The sequence below is a fragment of the Tachypleus tridentatus genome, chromosome 3 (assembly GCF_004210375.1).
Source record: "Tachypleus tridentatus isolate NWPU-2018 chromosome 3, ASM421037v1, whole genome shotgun sequence".
Taxonomy (NCBI): Eukaryota; Metazoa; Arthropoda; class Merostomata; order Xiphosura; family Limulidae; genus Tachypleus; species Tachypleus tridentatus.
In genome coordinates, this window is record NC_134827.1 from 30,340,475 (window position 1) to 30,360,692 (window position 20,218).

Sequence of the window (20,218 nt, forward strand, 5' to 3'; positions counted from 1 at the left end):
GCGGCACCTACCGTGCAGAGCCGTCGATGTCATTTTCACACCATCATTTCTTTTCCAAGTGAAAGTGACGTAATCCCGAACGAACGAGGGCACGTGACATCTCATCACCGCCGTATTCCCCTTAATGACAAACTCGTCGAACACCTGCACTTTATAGAATCGTCGAATTGCTGGGGGGGACAAAAATGACACATAAAAAAACACACCAAAAACAGCGTTTTGTCAAGGAATTATTATATGGTTTTAGAGTAAAAACAGAGAGCGCTACAAGTTAACACACCTCTTTCAAGAAACCTAATTGTTTTATTTTTTAATATTTTGTGAATGAAATCCTTTACTTCATTTCACACACATACGTAAACAAATAACAACTGAATTTAAAATATATAATTTTGTTATTTCATTCGGAAGTTGAAAAGTGTACACGTTCGTATGGATAACACAATTTTATTTTTTTAAAATTCACACACCTATATTGCATTCTCAATGCTTTGTTTAAAAAGGAGTGTCTTTTCTTATAGCAAAGCCACATCGGGCTATCTTCTAAGCCCACCAAGGGAGATCGAACCCCTGATTTTAGCGTTGTATGTCTTCGGATTTACAGCTAGAGGGGGCGTTTAAAAAGGAAACATAAAATCTAAAAAAACATATTCATTTATATAGTTTTTATTATTTTCTTTCAGTGCCCGGCATGGCCAGGTGGGTTAAGGCGTGCAACTCGTATCCTGAGGGCCCCGGGTTCGAATCCACCTCACACCAAACATGCTCGCCCTTTCAGCTGTAGAGGCGTTATAACATGACGGTCAATCCCACTATTCGTTGGTGAAAGAGTAGCCCAAGAGTTGGCGGTGGGTGGTGATGACTAGCTGCCTTCCCTCTAGTCTTACACTGCTAAATTAGGGACGACTAGCGCAGATATCCCTCGAGTAACTTTGCGCGAAATTAAAAAAAAATTCCTTTCAGACACGTAACGTTAACGAGACAACAACGTGTTTGGAAAAAAAATATTTTAGAAATAGCAAAGAAACACGTGAATCAGGTGTAATTACGAAATTTTTCTGAACAAATAAACATTTAAAACGCACTTGTATCTTAAGACGTATTCTGTCGAACTTACAGTTACAAAGCGGCCAAAAAACAACATCTTGATCCGTATTAAATGTCGCTACTAACAAGTTCTCTTGAACGTGCTCGGATAAGAAGCTCAAGTTTTATTTTTCACTGGTGCTCGTGTTTTCTGTTTAAGGCTTCTACGGTCATCTTGCTTTTACTGTATGGAGTTCGTGAACTCCGTGCGGGTTCTCCAATGTTCCAAACTATTTCCAGAAGGAAAAGCCATATATATAACGAAAGTTGTGTCTTAAAGATGTTTCATTTCATTTAAAGTTCTCCACGAAAATCGGGAATCTAAACAGCTTTTATATTTGCAACGAACTGTTTGTGCGAAATCTGTGGTGGCTGTGAATCGAGGGATCCAAGGTTCAAGACGTGCTAGTGTTGAACACACTTCACACTTTATAAACGAACCTCACGCGCAAGTGGCTAAGCATTCAGGATGAAAATTGATTGCAGTTCTAGTTTACAACCATCTTTATAATAAACGTTTTCGTTCTTTCCTGAAAGACAACCGAGTTTTGTGATGAAGTAACGAAACGGTAGCACCAGCCAGCTAAAGCCGGTAACGAGATGGTAGCACCAGCCACCTAAAGCCGGTAACGAAACGGTAGCACCAGCCACCTAAAGCCGGTAACGAAACGGTAGCACCAGCCACCTGAAGTCGGTAACGAAACGGTAGCACCAGCCACCTAAAGCCGGTAACGAAACGGTAGCACCAGCCACCTAAAGCCGGTAACGAAACGGTAGCACCAGCCACCTAAAGCCGGTAACGAAACGGTAGCACCAGCCACCTAAAGCCGGTAACGAAACGGTAGCACCAGCCACCTAAAGCCGGTAACGAAACGGTAGCACCAGCCACCTGAAGCCGGTAACGAAACGGTAGCACCAGCCACCTAAAGCCGGTAACGAAACGGTAGCACCAGCCACCTAAAGCCGGTAACGAAACGGTAGCACCAGCCACCTAAAGCCGGTAACGAAACGGTAGCACCAGCCACCTAAAGCCGGTAACGAAACGGTAGCACCAGCCACCTAAAGCCGGTAACGAAACGGTAGCACCAGCCACCTGAAGCCGTCATTCTCATTAAATACGTCCACAGCTGGTGCATGAAACGTGTTTGGCAGTTCCACTGTGGTCTCGAAAACACGGTAACGAAGAACTGTGGTCTCGATCCGAGAACACTGGATCCCCCTAACCCGAAGAACTGTGGTCTCGATCCGAGAACACTGGAGCCCCTAACGAAGAACGGTCCGAGCTGGACCAGCCGATCCGAGAACACTGGTAACGAAGAACGGTGGCGACCAGAACACTGGATCCCTAACCCGAAGAAGTCGGTAACGAACCGAGCACACTGGCCTAACCCGAAAAGCCGGTAACTGGAAACGGTAGCACCAGCACTGGATCCCTAACCCGAAGAACTGTGGTCCGATCCGTAACACTGGATCCCTAACGCGAAGCTGTGGTCTCACCACTGGTCACCCGAAGAACTGTGGTCTCGATCCGGAACACTGGATCCCCTAACGAAGAACTGTGGTCTCGTCCGAGAACACTGGATCCTAACCCGAAGAACTGTGGTCGATCCGAGAACACTTAACCCGAAGAACTCTGGTCTCGATCCGAGAACACTGGATCCCTAATGAAGAACGTGTTTGGCAGTTCCACTGTGGTCTCGATCCGAGAACACTGGATCCCCCTAACCCGAAGAACTGTGGTCTCGATCCGAGAACACTGGATCCCCCTAACCCGAAGACACCTTGCTAAGAGTCACGTGGTTTAGTTTTTAATAATCAAATGGCTTTAATTCAAACAAACTATTGTGGAAAATTATTAGAAAAGACCGATAAGGCCTAGCAATTTCCACTGGATACCTTTCACCATTAAGGTCAGAGGTAGAAAAATACAATGGAAAACACATTGTGATATAAGCTGACAAACAGGGAGTATGTCGGGACAAAGTCCCATGGTAAAACATTATTTGTCATGGGCCTAAAGATCAAAGAGACAGACGAGCTTAGAAAAAATACAGACAATAATAGATAACCAATATTAGTGTGAAGTTATATAGTAATAACATTTACGAACGGAATAATTGCTTTTATTGTAATCACAAAAAGCCCATAATAAAACAGTTATCTATTAATCCTTAACGAACACTGACTGCTGTTCTAGTTTTTTACAGCAGAAAAGTCATTTTTTTGCTTGTTGGATTCAGGTGAATAACCGATAACATATATATGTCGAAGTAAGACAAAATATAACGTAACACACTGAGTGAAATATACACCTTAAAAACAATAACATATCTTAACTAATTACATAAAAACAAGTCATACGAAACTGTTAGAAAATTAATTTTGCTTAAATAAAGTTCTCATTAATTTCATTTGTGTAAAGAAACATGATCATTCGTTGTCATGGAAACAATAATGTCTTTCGTTGTCATGGAAACAATAATGTCTCTCGTTGTCATAGCAACAAGTTTTTTAATGAAATTTTCAGAGCTTAATATCAGGAGTATATGATTTTAATCATTCATACAGACACGCAGAGATAAAAATATCTCTGTACCTCATAAAACCTGTAAGTGTATTTATAATGTAAAACAAATCGATATTTAATTTGTTAGCCATACTTGACAGCGGAAGTGTTGTTTTCATTCATCTGTGTGTATATAAACACCATAATGCAAACATTTTCATTCTATTTTAGTAGAATTTGATACAAATGTTCAATATCTACAAGATCCCTATAAGCCTCATTTAATACAATCTATTTTTATCTTAATAGCGGGGGGATTTTCATAAGAACGAACCTAAGTTTTTGAGAGTGTGGAATTGTTTGACACAAATTTTAGTTTATCAAAAACTGAAAACATTGCAACTAGTAGGTTTCACTTCACGAGTGTCATTCTAAGTTATATTAGTATAGGATATATAAATTAGCTTTAAGCTTAATATTTGGTCGTTTGGTTTGAATTTTGCGCAAAGCTACACGAGGGCTATTTGCGCTAGCTGTCCCTAATTTAGCAGTGTAAGACTAGAGGGAAAACAACTAGTCATCACCACCAACCGTCAACTCTTGGGCTACTTTTTTACCAACGAATTGTGGGATTGACCGCAAATTATAACGCCCCCATAGCTGAAAGGGCGAGCATGTTTAGTGTGACAGGGAATTCGAACCCGTGACCCTCGGATTACAAGTCGGGTGCTTTTACCATCTGGCCATGCCGGACCGTATTTGGTCGCATTCGTTTAGTAAAATGTGGAAACTCGGGTCAATGATTCGTCATCAGATGGCAGCACAGTGCTTTTGCTGAATTAACTTTCATAAGTAAACGGATCATCAGCCAATGGACCGATTGAAATATGTTAAAAGAAAGTTACAAATTGACGACACAACAAATGTTAATGAATTTTGTTCACAGAATAATTTTAAAGTAATAATATTTTATTGATAAAAGTGGATATAATGATCATAAGTGCAAGCAAATGGGTTTTCATGTACTACTATTATTTCACTAAGAGCTTCTGAGGTCAACGTATCTTTATGGCAGCTTAGGATACCAAAGTATAGTTTCAAAGTATGTCTAATAGGCCAAGCGTGTAAAAGCGTGCGACTCGTAATCTGAGAATCGCGGGTTCGCATCTCCGTCGCGCCAAACATGTTCGCTCTTTCAGCCGTGGGGGCGTTATAACGTGATGGTCAATCCCACTATTCGTTGGTAAAAGAGTAGCCCAAGAGTTGGCGGTGGGTGGTGATGACTAGCTGCCTTCCCTCTGGTCTTACACTACGAAATTAGGGACGGCTAGAACAGATAGCCCTCGAGTAGCTTTGTGCGAAATTCAGAAAGACGAACAAAACAATGTCTAAATAGGCGATCGTGACACAGAAAGGCCAGTGCGTGCGAATATGAAAATGCGAAAATAATTTCAAATGTTTCCACACATTTTAATGTTTTACACGCAAAGAAACGTACTTTACGTTTTCAACGCAAAAACAGTGATAGATATTGATGGGGTGTAATATCTCAAAACTGGATATTTCATATCTAAACTAAATTACATTGAGAAAGCCTGACTTTAGACACTTACATAACCATGAACATTATCCTTTAAGTTCAGTTACGATAAAAACAGCAGGAAATAAATGGGAACTTGTGTGTAAAGACGTCACAAGTTTCAACATTTCTTTAATCACCCACTCGATGGGCCAGGCTTGGTCAACCGTTTAGGTTTCAAAGATGCAATTATGAAGGACCAATGTTCGATATACCACTGCTAAACATTTTTCACACTTTGAATAACGAGTGTGCTTAACTGTGTGACTCAATACGGTTATTTGATTAGAAGTATCATAGTTGCATGGACAATGCCATCTCCTTGGTCAACAATTTAAATTGGAGATGTGAACAACTCAATTATGCATCTCTGACCACTTCACTTAACTAATGTGTCTCTCTGTAGGTCAAAGGTGAGCTTCAGGGAGTTAATGATATCAGAATTCTGGGTTTGATTTCTGCAGAGGACACAGTACCATGTATCCAAAACAAAATATAAATAAAGTAGTAGTTACTAGAGCTTAATGGAGTCTGTTTTCGAATTCATCTTTCTGTGATAACGTGTATGTTGTAAGAAAGAGAGCAAAAGGCAAGCAGGTGAACCTGTTATTCTATGAGAAATAAATAAAGATCGTCACTATTGTCCTATAGATTGTAACTGTTGTCACAATAGATTTTAACTGTTGTCACAATAGATTGTTACTATTGTCACCGTAGATTGTAACTATTATCCTATACCTTTAACTATTGTCACTAACGATTTCACTGTTGTCATTATAGATTGTTACTATTGTCTATAGATTTTAACTGTTGTCACCATAGATTGTTACTATTGTCCTATAGATTTTAACTGTTGTCACCATAGATCGTTACTATTGCCCTATAGATTTTAACTGTTGTCACCCTAGATTGTTATTATTGTTCTATAGATTTTATCTGTTGTCACCATAGACTGTCACTATTGTCCTATAGATTTTAACTGTTGTCACCATAGATTGTCACTATTGTCCTATAGATTTTAACTGTTGTCACCCTATATTGTTATTATTGTCCTATAGATTGTATCTGTTGTCACCATAGATTGTCACTATTGTCCTATAGATTTTAACTGTTGTCACCCGAGATTGTTATTATTGTCCTATAGATTTTAACTGTTGACACCATAGATTGTTACTATTGTAACCACAGATTGTTACTATTGTCACCACAAATTGTAACTATTGTCACCACAGATTGTTACTATTGTCACCATAGATTGTTACTATTGTAACCACAGATTGTTACTATTGTCACCATAGATTGTTACTATTGTCACCACAAATTGTAACTATTGTCACCACAGATTGTTACTATTGTCACCACACATTGTTACTATTGTCACCATAGATTGTTACTATTGTCCCATAGATTTTAACTGTTGTCACCACAGATTGTTACTATTGTCACCATAGATTGTTACTATTGTCCTTTAGATTTTAACTGTTGTCACCATAGATTGTTACTATTGTCACCACAAATTGTAACTATTGTCACCACAGATTGTTACTATTGTCACCACACATTGTTACTATTGTCACCATAGATTGTTACTATTGTCCTATAGATTTTAACTGTTGTCACCATAGATTGTTACTATTGTCACCACAGATTGTAACTATTGTCACCATAGATTGTAACTATTGTCACCATAGATTGTTACTATTGTCCTATAGATTTTAACTGTTGTCACCATAGATTGTTACTATTGTCACCACAAATTGTAACTATTGTCACCACAGATTGTTACTATTGTCACCACACATTGTTACTATTGTCACCACAGATTGTAACTATTGTCACCACAAATTGTAACTATTATCCTATACCTTTAACTATTGTCACTACAGATTCAACTATTGTAACTGTAGATTTCTCTATGTCATTATAGGTTGTCACTATTGTCCTATAGGTTGTTACTATTATCTCACTGTTTCAGAGGCTTACATTCTTATGGCATGTACAATGTTGACACATTATTGTAAATAAATCGCTTCCTTAATATTACCTTACTTTATGATCTTACATGTTCTCATTTTAGAAGTAATTCAGTTTTACCTGTGGGCTGTACTTCCGTTACAACTTTTTACACACCCAAATAAGTCAGTGGCTGCCCGGAGTCTTTACGCATAGTGAACATGATATTAATAAGGATACAGAAATAATAGTGAATAGCGGTAGGTCTACGAACTTACACCCCAAAGGCCGGAGTTCGACTTTCTGTGGTATTCATGAGAGATAACTCAACGTGGTTTTTTCTTAAAACAAACAGAAATAATATTTAGTGATTAGTGGATTTATATAACACAGAATACCGTAAAACTATTTGGTCTATCTGCATTTTGTGTGTAGTAAAAGTAATTAGTAACTCTCCAGAAGCTTAGTGTTTTCTAACTTGATGTTTTCATATGGATACTGCTTGGTAAGTTAAACGAACACACGTTTGTTTTCGTTATTTTTCCCCCATCACAACCTGTATGCAGTAGGCCCTCGTATGTCAATAGAAGTGATGGATGTACCACATTACAGTAATACCAAGTTGTAAGATGGTTGCTATACTTTAGTATAGACCGATAGAAATAACGAAAGAAAGAAAGAAATGTTACATTAACTTAAGGAAGGGTGTATGTATATATATATATACACTATCTTCCACCACATGCATTTGCTCACCTAGCGGATACATTTTTTTTTCTTCCATAGAAAAGTAATGCTGAAAACTGACGCCAGGTGTCGTTTGGTATTTAAGAGATCACCCCATTAATTAAACATGTAATGAAGCAAACGAAACTCGTTGTTTACCGTGGATCAGTTCCTTTATTAAATGTGTAATGCAGGCATTTAGTATATATAAAAACATAAGTATATGTCTTATGCTTACAAATTTGCCTCACTTCTTGTTTCTATACATGTCGCTTAAATGAATTAAAAATTCATAAACGTGTACATTAAAGTGTAAGACATTTCTAAGTACGCCTACGAAACACCCTTTAATTGCAGTTTTCATGAATACAGAGATAAGTTCACGTACATAAAAGATGTATCACTGCGCGTCTTTAATATCTAACAATATAGTGAACGCTATAAAAGTGACGCGTGATTACTACGACAAAAAAAAAATCCTTAAAGTGAAAGAAAAAGTCGTTGGGCTAGAGATTACAAAGAGACGACGTAGACAGGAGACTTTGTTCAATCACCCAAAACTATTACATTCTACAGAATAAAATAGAAAACATCCATCAATGCATCCTTACACGAAGGACAATCAGTAAATACATGTAGCAAAAAAAAAATACAACACTGTGAGAGTTGAGCTCTTGCTCTTGGGTTGTGCGTAACCCAAGGGATGATCACAAATCCGTAAAAAAAAAAATTATTAAACTTCTGATTGCTTTTCTTTATACAGCGACAGATAATTCGGTTTCAAGACCACTTAAACCTAAGAAATACTCTGCTGACGAAGGGCTTTTTAATGCATTGTTACTAAGCCTACTCATCGTATGGTTCATCAAACACCAACATAATTTCAGGAAATTAATACGTAGTACGAGATCTCGCGAGGAAGACGGTTACCCAACTCTTTTCTTACGTGTAAAGTAGGTCCAATAAAAGCAGTTCGTACTGTTAAAATTAGCTATGAGTATCTTTGTAACTGTTCTCCGTGATAACAATTACCTGCTATGTCTTAATATCACTTGACTACGTTTACCATGGTATTTCTGTATTTTAGTTGGTACACTACTGTTGCGGGCTATGTTTTTGTTTTGTTGTTGTTTATTTTAATTTGAAAGTTTGTTTAGCCATAAGGAACTTTTAAATAGTGGGAAAAACGTGGCTTCATGAATGTAACGTTTATGGAAGCTTAGGAAACGAATTGAGAAGCACGAGACGTCAGTAAGGCTGGCGTATATTATTATTGGTGATTAAAGTTGGACGTTTATTGGCTGGTTATTTAATTTCAGCGAATAATGAGTTTGCGTTTTGGTGAACAAAAAAGAAATACGAAAAATAGTGAAAACTAAGTTAAGTTCTTTCATTAGTGTGTTTTGTGAACACGGTCTTTTCAGGGTACACGAAATGGGCGAACATATAGAAGTCGCAGCTTAAAACATGATGTACTTCCATTGTTATTAGATAGACTGGAATGTGAATTATTCCATGCTATCAAATAATCCATAAAATTCCACTCAACGTTAGAAACAGTTACAATACATGGGAGCAATATTCCATTGTCGGGATAATATAATATCCCGAATGAGTTTCAGGTGATGGTGTACGTTGAAATGTGTTATGGTAAAGTTACTGACAATTATGAACCAGTGAGAACAAAATTCAGAAGAAAGAGACAAAACATTAGAAGAAACCGATAGAAGTTTAAAGGAATATGTAAAAAAAAAATAAACAGATAGAAAGTTAGAACATTGACAAGAGGAGAGACACTAAGTTGAAATCAGATATGTAAAATTTATAGAATAATTATGAAACATGGTGTATTTGGTTGGATACATAAAAATGTACATAAAGATAACAGCAATGAAACTGCGTCCCCCGCTGATACAGCGGTAACCCTATGGATTTACAGCGTTAAAATCAGGGGTTCGATTCCTCTCGGTGGACTCAGCAGATAGCCCAATGTGGCTTTGCTATAAGGAACAACAAGCATCAAAATTGTGTCCACAGCTGGTACGGCGGTAACCCTATGGATTTACAGCGCTAAAATCAGGGGTTCGATTCCTCTCGGTGGACTCAGCAGATAGCCAAATGTGGCTTTGCTATAAAAAACAACACGCTTCAAAACTGAAGAAGTAGAAAAGGACAAGAATGAAGATCAAAAGGATTAGAATCAAAATAATATTGATAACACGAAAACACATGGACGTTAATCTGAATATGTAAAGACCGACAACTTATTGTATCTTTTACAGAGTTCCTGGCACATTAATATCATCATTCATAATCGTTGTTTCGATTTCAACAGCGAATTTTTTTTCACAATTCTGCAGATTTCAAAAATAGTATTTGTTTTCTATCACGTAATGATTTTTAAAAAACCTGTGGTGAAAAACAAAAACCTTACTAAAACCAAATTGACCACAATTGTAACAGAATGTGTTAGGGTCATTTACACAAAAACTATTATTATCATAATGACGAATGACTAATAATGAAAAGAAAAAAATAATGTCAAAGTGCACGCACGAATAAGTATAATCCAGAAATGATACGTCGTGTGGCCTGTTAATCGCTCATATACTAGTGGTGTGTTTTTCATGGGTTCTAGAACAATCTATTAAACTCACGTCGCGATTGGTCTAGAGACTTTTATAGCCAGTGGTTGTCAACATTTTAAGCGTAACAATATGTGACCTTATTTCAATGAATGTAATTCACCTATATAAAAGTACATATGACGTTTTGTGAAACATTTGTATACAATGGAGAAAATATATATAATTTTCGGAGTTGGCGTACAAGAATTACATTAGAAAATGCACAAATTTCAAGACAATAAAACCATTGAAGGCCCGTATTATTTGTGTTCTACACCTGTTGTTACTTAGTGTTTTAAAACTTACTTTTGCTGAACCTTTCTGGATTAGTCCACATAATCAGTACGTCATTGGACTATAAAATACGTAACTTCAAAAATGTAGTTCAGTCAAGAGCTAAATTATTATGACCAAAAGTTACCATGGAAGTTTTTATCAAGCAGGCCCGGCATGGCCAAGCGTGTTAAGGCGTGCGACTCGTAATCTGAGGGTCGCGGGTTCGCATCCCCGTCGCGCCAAACATGCTCGCCCTTTCAGCCGTGGGGGCGTTATAATGTGATGGTCAATCCAATTTGTTGGTAAAAGAGTAGCCCAAGAGTTGGCGGTGGGTGGTGATGACTACGCTGCCGGTGGGTGATGATGATGACGCTGCCTTCCCTCTAGTCTTACACTGCTAAATTAGGGACGGCTAGCACAGATAGCCCTCGAGTAGCTTTGTGCGAAATTCAAAAAAATAAACAAAACAAACAGATATCAAGCAATCTTCCAATAGAGAGCTGAATAAATATCAAGCGTTAGTGATCGCTTTTGATTGTTGCATAAAAAGGACGTTTCTAAGACAATGTTTAGAAGCAGTGTAAAGTGGAAGACAATAGTTTAGATAAACGTGATGAAATTATGGAAAACCTTTTCCGATTATATTATCTTGGTACAGAGCGTGAAACAATTCATTCCTTGGTATGTGACTAAGTTTTAATAAACCATAATGGATGAGGATATGTGAATTAAGTTAAAGAAAATTAGATGTACACCTTTAAAGAACAATAATAAATTGAAATTGAAACTAAAAGTACCATCATGGTATCATAGAATCATTATATCAAATAGTGTGAAAAATCCTGTTCAGAAGCTCATAAAAATAAAAAATATTGAAGATGATAAAACAGTGAAAACAAAACCAAGAAGAAAGATTCAGAGAGGAAGAAGTAAACAACTGGACATTAGTCGTTTCATCCACAACTTAAAATAACTGAAGACAACATCCTTTAGGAAATACAAAGGCTGACAGGAAAACACGATTTTCGCTATAAAAGTGGCAAATAATGACATTGCAACTAATATACTGAAGAAAAAACAGATGATACTGAATCAAGATGATAATCCTCAAAGGATAAATTTTAGAGTCGAAAGAGATCAAAGGATCATCAAAGAACTTATCATCCTTGTGGAAACAGGAACTAAAAGAAATAATGGGGCGAAATGTTTCAAAGAATTCTGAATCTGCATCTTGAAATATGGAAGTCCATCATTTAGATGAGTCAACCTACAAGTTAATGGACACATTGATGGGAGGCATTCATGGGAGACATTGATGGGAGACATTACATCTCATTAATTCATATTGTTGTTGTAACTGCCATTGTTTGATATGAGTTCTTAATAACAAATGAGAAATTACTTCCACCTATGAAGGAAGAGAGACTGATTATTGAGTGTACTAAGTAGTTACAAGGTTTCAAGATCAGAAAATCTTATTTGTGCAGTTTGACTAGTTAATAACTAGTACTGATAAAGATGGTCTATAGGGAATAGATTCCACATGGATAAACAGATTGAGGTTAGACTTGCTTCACATACTTTCACATTCTATGGCCAAGAAAGTTTAGTGGCTATACGAAAAGTACGCCACCTGAAGTTGAACTTTCAGTAGCAAGGACTGCGGTTATTATACGACCAAAAAGTGAAATACTCGAAGTTGAGCTTTATAGAAAAAAATAGATGTGGTGACTGAAGTGTGGTAGAACTATACACTCAAGCTTACCCTGAGGAGTTATTGATTGGAAGAACTCTCACGAGTCTGGAAAATAAGTATGCCATCATTAAAGATATGAACACAACGAAGCACAGAATCCAAGTCATATCTTGAAGATACATTACAAAATATGAAGATTTACAAGTAATACTTTGACATCAAAGAAAGTCTTCACATAAGGGAAGCTTATAAGCTCACTTGGAATAGCTGTATGACAGGTCCTCTAAGATATTACAACTGAACAATGCTGCACCCAAGATACCTTCTCCAGTAGACCTCACATCTTGTATTAGACAAATAAAATATCTCATAAGATTGACACTGGAGATGCAGCTTCAACTCCTCAGTCAAGTAACGCAGGATAAATATATTAAAGAAGCGGGAGCCATGAAACAACAATAAGCAATAGAAATGAGGACTTCTTCTTGGTCATCATTTACTGTACTTCTGAAAAACAAAGAATGGATCCTTACGATTCTGTGTAGTCCACTGGATGGACAGTTAAGTCACAGAGAATAATTCGTATCCACTATCCAGAACTAATTCCGCTTTGGATGATTTTTACTGGATATCAACAAGCAGAAATCAAGAAATCACGTAAAGAAAAGACAGTTTTTGCTGCAAGAAATGAGTTGTGAAAACTTGTCCTGTTAACATTTGGGGTATATCATGCATTAGATAAATGCTGTTTTCTAGCATAAACATTTTAGGACATTCACGCCAGTTAAATAAGAATAACTTGTGAACAAATGTTGCTTAAATAACTTTGTACATTACAGAATCATAATGAAACCAAAAATGTTGGCACATAGGTCACATTATGAATTACTGACTTTTCATGATATGGAATGAATAATAGACACCAAAATATTTACTTTGACAATAGCTGTTCATGTGAAATACTGTTTGATTTATTTTTACACTAGTGTACAGTCGATATAATTTATCAACGCGACTTCTCAATATTACTTTTAAAAGGCGCAGAACATGTCAAATTCACATCCTGATTGTGACGTCGTTTCATAATCTAGAAACCAGGAATACTGTGTTAGTCAATTTTTATGCCCCAAAAATTATTATAGTGGACAAGTAATACAAGCTTGATGTATGTGTGAGTGTGTAGGTGGGGTGGGCGTGGTAATGTGTGTTACTCTCAGTGTGGCACGACCGTTTTGGTTTGATGAAAGGGTGGGTGTGGGTGTGCGTGTAGGCATGCTTTTAATTAGGTACGTATACATATCTGCTCCACGTGGTTTCAGCCCTAAACATTTAGTTTTTGTTACTTTGTGTTTAGGCAATGACTAATTGATTGAGAAGCCAACCCACACCAGACTTCCACCTCAATACCTAATAGTCTGACTTGTTGGCACGTGTTTGATATGTAGCGTAGAATTGTTACAAGTAGCTAAAGATGGAACATGTATTTAATTCGAAGAGTCTGTAGATTACAGTTTATGTTTATTTTGCCAAACTCACAAAGTCGATTTTGTTCCGCGTGAGGCAAGTGCAAGTTAAAGGATTCAGTAAAATCAGGTATTCATTCACATCCTGAGAATGTTTTAGGTTTTTCTAAAGCTGAAAGTCATGTTTGGGTTAAAACTTGGTAAGTACAAGTTATCGACAAAAACTGAGACTCTCCTGCTGGTGACGTTAGTCGTTCATTGCGAAAAAGCGCGGGAATCAATCAACTGTAACTTGTAAACTTTGTTTTTTGTCAAACTGTTAGACCTAATGCACGTCTGAGTTCAGGTTCAGTTATGAGTACACAAATGAATTATAAGACCATTCAAGTTTCTTATCTCCACTAGAGAACTGGTATTTGGTTGACTGTAGTGTTTGCTTGTTTGTTTGTTTTTGAATTTCGCACAAAGCTACTCGAGGGCTATCTGTGCTAGCCGTCCCTAATTTAGCAGTGTAAAACTTGAGGGAAGGCAGCTAGTCATCACCACCCACCGCCAACTCTTGGGCTAATCTTTTACCAACGAATAGTGGGATTGACCGTCACATTATAACGCCCCCACGGCTGAAAGGGCGAGCATGTTTGGCGCGACGGAGATGCAAACCCGCGACCCTCACGTTACGAGTCGCACGCCTTAACACGCTTGGCCATGCGGGGCTTTGACTGTAGTGATTCATCTAATTACGTCTGGAACTAAATATTACCTGACTTCTCTGAGTTTATTCACCCGATCTACCACAGGAGTAAGACTTGGCTAATACAGATCTTTCAACAGTCACATCAATCAGTAGACAAAGGACAAATTTTTCACCTGAATGGTGTCTGAAAAAGGCACGATAATCTCACTGATGGATTCTATACCATGATTCCATAGTCCTACTACAGTAGGACAACATTCAAGAACAAGTTGCAATAACAAATTGGTGACATTTTCATCTGTTTCAACCTCTTGACAGGTCCCCATCAAAGAGAGACACCGTACTAGTTCCAACAAAGTATGAACATGCTGCAGTATTGCAAGTGGCAACAGAAAATCAGAAGAATGAGGAAACGCTACAACGCTTCGACATCTACCTGAGAAATACATTTTATATTTCTTGTATTTGTACACCCTTGTGCAAAGTAATTGAAACAAGATGGAAAATTACGATTTTTTCAATTTTTTGCGTTTTATTTCTGAAAATCCAAAAATTACTCATAAATTAATACATGATATAACCGCCTTTATTTTTCAGAAGATCATTAATCCGCTTTGGCATCGAGTCCACGAGTTGACTGCAATCTTTACTAATTGTTAAATCGTGGTACCACACCTCAGTTATGGCCTCAATTAGCATATCTTTCGTATTGCAGTCTTTTCCCCGAAGTCTTTCTTTACAAATCGCCCAAAGATTTTCAATAGGATTTAAGTCCAAAGAGTTTCCAGGCCAGTCCAGCACCTTTATTCGCGTTGTAGTCATAAAATTTTTCACAAGTTTCGATATGTGGCAAGGAGCCAGATCTTGCTGAAAAATGCCAGATCCATCTGGAAATCTCTTTTTCAATTCTGTATAGACTCTTCTCTGCAAAACTTCGATGTACTGTGGTCCTCGCATCATACCTTCTACGATATGTAAGCCTCCGACGCCATATTAGCTGAAAAAGCCCCAAAACATCTTCTTCAAGGGATGTTTTACGAATTGATTAATGTGAGATTCTCGAAGTTTCTCACCTGGCGATCTGCGAACATGCAGACTTCTTTGACCCTGTACGAAGAAATCAGTCTCGTCACTGAATAACACCTTCATCCATTGTTCTTGCGTCCAATTCTTGTATTTCAGACCTCATAGATACCGTTTTTTCTTCATTAAGTTGGTAAGAAGTTGTTTTTTGACTGGTCTTCTTGCCCTTCTAACGCAATATGTGATGACGTAATATTCCTCAAAATGTCGTCATATATCCCAAAAATAGATCGACCGTACTGCAAAACACAGCTAATGACGCTGTCTGTGTGAAAAAATGACTCTTAAAGGAAATTAGTGGGTCAAGCGAGCCTACACCGGCCGCCATGCTGAAAATATTGTAAAATAACCATTTGTTTCAATTCATTTGCACAAGAGTGTAGCCCTGAAAAATCCTTGATGATATGAGGGCAAGTTCAGTTTACAAAGGTTTCTTTTTAAGTGAAAAAGAGGTAGTAACGTGTATTTCAGACAGTTTATATAAGGTATTGAGACTAATCTGTGGTGCAGAAGAGGCTGTAGAAAATAACATACAAATTTATCCTTTTAATCACAAATTAAACATTCAACACGTCACAATCAACATATAAACTAATGTTGACATATATATATATATATAAACCCTACATAACCTCGACAGTTTCATATATATAAAACCTTTTCGTGGTGTAAAGAATGACAATTTTCCGAAATCGATAATTTAGCGGCCATTTTGTTTTCTCTTGAACTACAGGTCAAAATCTCAAAAGTCAGCTTGGGAACCAAGAATTGTAAGTATAATTTAAGTATGTTGAATAGACACATTGAATAATCAGAATGGAATTTTGAGATATGTGACTGTTACGAATGACGCAGGATAATCCTTGTAACAAACAATAAAATCCATCCTGATTATCCACTAAATTAGGAATGACACAGGATAATCCTCGTAAAAACAATATAATCCATCTTGATTATCCAGTAGATTAGGAATGACGCAGGATAATTATCGTAAGAAACAATAAAATCCATCCTGATTATCCACTAAATTAGGAATGACGCAGGATAATCCTCGTAAAAAACAATATAATCCATCCTGATTATCCAGTAGATTAGGAATGACGCAGGATAATCCTCGTAAAAAACAATATAATCCATCCTGATTATCCAGTAAATTAGGAATGACGCAGGATAATCTTTGTAAAGAACAATGGCTGTTATGCTTACAAGAAGGATTTGTTTGTGGAGATATGTCAAATTTATGGAATAAAAAGACCTAAATAACAGCATCTCATTCACCTTTTGATAGAATGATGGAGAAAGATACCGATCTATTCTTTTAAACAGATTAGCCATTTACGAGATGACCATTGGAAAACATGGGATCAAAATAATGTTAATTAAAAGAAATAAGAGGCTATCGTTATCATTAAGTGAGTGTATTTTGAAGAACTTTATCGAATATGCCGAGAGAACCTGCCAAAATATAGAAATGTTTACAACAATAACGCAGTATTTTCTAGAACTTGAATGATGTCATCTGACTATGGGTTTACCATATTCTCAAGTACATCGCTCGTCCTATTCTATTTTAAACACCTGATCCTTGTCAGTGTACCATTAATTCGATGGAGTGTTTGATTTAACCACAGTGACTTTATGAAATTTAACAGTTAACCATTGAATATCGTAAAAATATTATATGAAAGCGAGTCCTTCCAAACTATCTAACACGTTTAAGTTTTAAATATAGAACACTAGAAGTTAATTTCGGTGCACAACTTATGAGTGCTCACACATATGTACGTATTTATACTTAAAAATCTGTGTATAAACAGGTTGTTTATAAAGTGGGTGTGGATACTTGAAATATTCTGGTTGCATGTATGAGAACCGATATCTGAAAATAGCACGACAAACGCCACTACAGCTGTATTTGAATGTCGCCATCAGCACGACAGACGCCTACTGGACATCTTCAGTAATTCCTTGATCTGTATTCAGAGGGACTGAGGCTAGAAGAGAGGAGGTCCAGCCATGATGGAGGTAATGCTACGAGAAATTGATGACGTAATTTAAAAAGAGTATAGAGTGAGAGTTACTGGAAGGCTTTCCAGCAGATATTAATAGCTCCAATATACACTGTATCTACTAATATTTAACTGTTTCGAAATGTAGTAACTGATTAATGTAACAGTAAAGAATTATAAATATATAATATTGATGTGTGTTCTTGACGTGTACGGGTGACAACTTAAGCCAAATATTTATTTATTCATGGCAGCTTACAAGTTTAGCATGTAATACATTATAAAACAGATATCATAAGGCACTTATCGACTTAAGTGAAAAGCACTTCCGATTCTTAATTTTTGTATACAGTTACTTAGACGAGAGGATATTCATAACCACATTCGAAGGAATGAAAAGCAGAGCTGTGTGGGAAGGTCATCATTGACATCGCAAAAATAAGATACATTTTATAGACTAATCTATAGGAAAGTACTAGTTACCATTCTAATACTGCTAATGAAATGTACAAAAAGTGTTATTAAGTTCATGAGATTATTGAGGACAGAATATCCAAGTTTACTTCCTATTAGACCAATGTGGAATTTTTTTTTGCAGGCTATCATACCTTTGCAAATCGAAAGAGTGTTTGTTTGTTTGTTTTTGAATTTTGCGCAAAGCTACACGAGGGCGTTCTGCGCTAGCCGTCCCTAACTTAGCAGTGTGAGACTAGAGGGAAGGCAGCTAGTCCTCACCACCCACCGCCAAATCTTGGGCTACTCTTTTACCAACGAATAGTGAGATTCACCCTAACATTATAACTCCACTATGGCTGAAAGGATGAGCTTGTTTGGCGCGACGGGGATTTGAACTCGCGCCCTTTGAATTACGAGTCGAAAGCCTTAACCACTTGGCCATGCCGGGCCTTTCGAAAGCGTGCTACTTTGGAATATTTTTAGATCACTATATATGGCATAGTGAGACAACCATCCTAATGCTTCTTTACAATAATTTTGTAATTCAGACTAAATTAGTTAAACGAGTATGTATAAATTAAACAATACTGATGTTACGTAACATTCAAAACAACCACGTTTTAAAAACAAACCACACGTGAAGGTTTCAAAAGGTTGCGATTGAAATTAAGATTTGCTTCGTTACACATTTCTCGTTTAAAATTTATCGTTCAAACTTTCAAATAATATCAGAAAATAAAACAAGAAAAAGAGAAACGTACAAACTTTCACTCTGACGTCACGACTTCTGATCATCCCAACAGTGTTGGATGCAACACATCGATAGATGGCGTCGTGCACGTCTTGCCGGTAATCCTTTGCTGGAAAAGGCGGGAAAACAAGTGATCCATCTGGTTGCAAGTGACGTAATCCTGTTAACTCATGCGCTTGTGAACCATCTTGCAAGACCCACTGTAAAAAAGGTGTCGGGTTCGCTTCAGCTGTACATGGAACCGCTGCACCACTGCTGTTATCAAACTCCACCAAGACAGGAGGTTCGTGTATAAATCGTGGGCCTCGACTTCTTTCTTGACGTGAAGCCAATGAAAATCCTGAAACAGCCAAAGTTGTTTTTTTCATAAACTGTTAAGTATGAGTGATGTTTTCAATCCAAAATTATTACTTTTAAATGCAAGGTAATTATATATATCCAGTGTGGGAAAAATAACCCCACCAAATCTGAAACCTAAGTCACGACTTTTCCTAATCGTCGTAATGAGTCTGATTAGAAGGGGAAAATTATTGGGAAAAACAATTTAGAATTAAGCTGGTGCTGAGTAACGAATCCTGGTGAGATACCAGTATAACATAATAAAAACACTTGACTTTAACAAGTGTTTTTATAATGGTCTTTAACAGAACTGAAACCAATACCAACTAGTGACTTGTTTGCCTAGTTACTAAGATAAAAATGGACGAAGCTTTAAGCTTTTATTTTACAGCTTATTCAAGTACCACAATCACAATTTGTATGGCTGATCACAGTGGCTGACTTGAACAACGAATGTTTTCTGGTTAATAAAATAACGGGTTAGTTCTTGTCCAATGTCTCGAAAACTAAGAACAACATTGTAGATAACCAACCAGGAAACTCAGAGGATCACCATCATTAACCACTTATGGAAATACATAAACTGTGTATTAAAGTTTATAAAACAAACACTTCAGCCATGTTAAAATGAACCATGTTTGACCATGTTAAAATGATTAGAGTGCTTAGTTAATATAGTGGTGAGTGTAATCTCAGGCTTAGCGCCAATAGGATGTGAACCCTCATGGGGAATGAGACTGATTTCCCGGCTGGGGGGGGGATGAAGGGAGTACAGAAGGGATTCTTTACAGATGTCACTAGTGACTTTCTGGCTGTATATTGGTCTATTGGTTCCCCATATATTGCGTTTCTCAGCGACATTGTATGACACTTTGTTTTCGAATATTCTTATTCCATCTGAATACCGATATCGTGGGTTACAGAGTAATGACAAAAGTAGTGTTTTCAATTCCCGTGCGGTACAAAGAAATACA

The 20,218-nt window shown here is 37.1% G+C and overlaps 1 protein-coding gene across 2 annotated transcripts in view; it reads right to left on the reverse strand.

Moving 5' to 3' along the window:
• The window catches only part of LOC143246626 (cell adhesion molecule Dscam1-like), a 158,893-nt gene that overhangs the window by 78,302 nt on the left and 60,373 nt on the right, over window positions 1–20,218 (reverse strand). For both annotated transcript variants that reach the window (XM_076493665.1, XM_076493664.1), the window contains exons 2-3: window positions 18,916–19,245; window positions 12–170 (exon numbers count right to left, since the gene is read on the reverse strand). In XM_076493665.1, coding sequence (XP_076349780.1) covers window positions 12–170; window positions 18,916–19,245 — 489 coding nt within the window. The remainder of the gene's footprint in view (window positions 1–11; window positions 171–18,915; window positions 19,246–20,218) is intronic.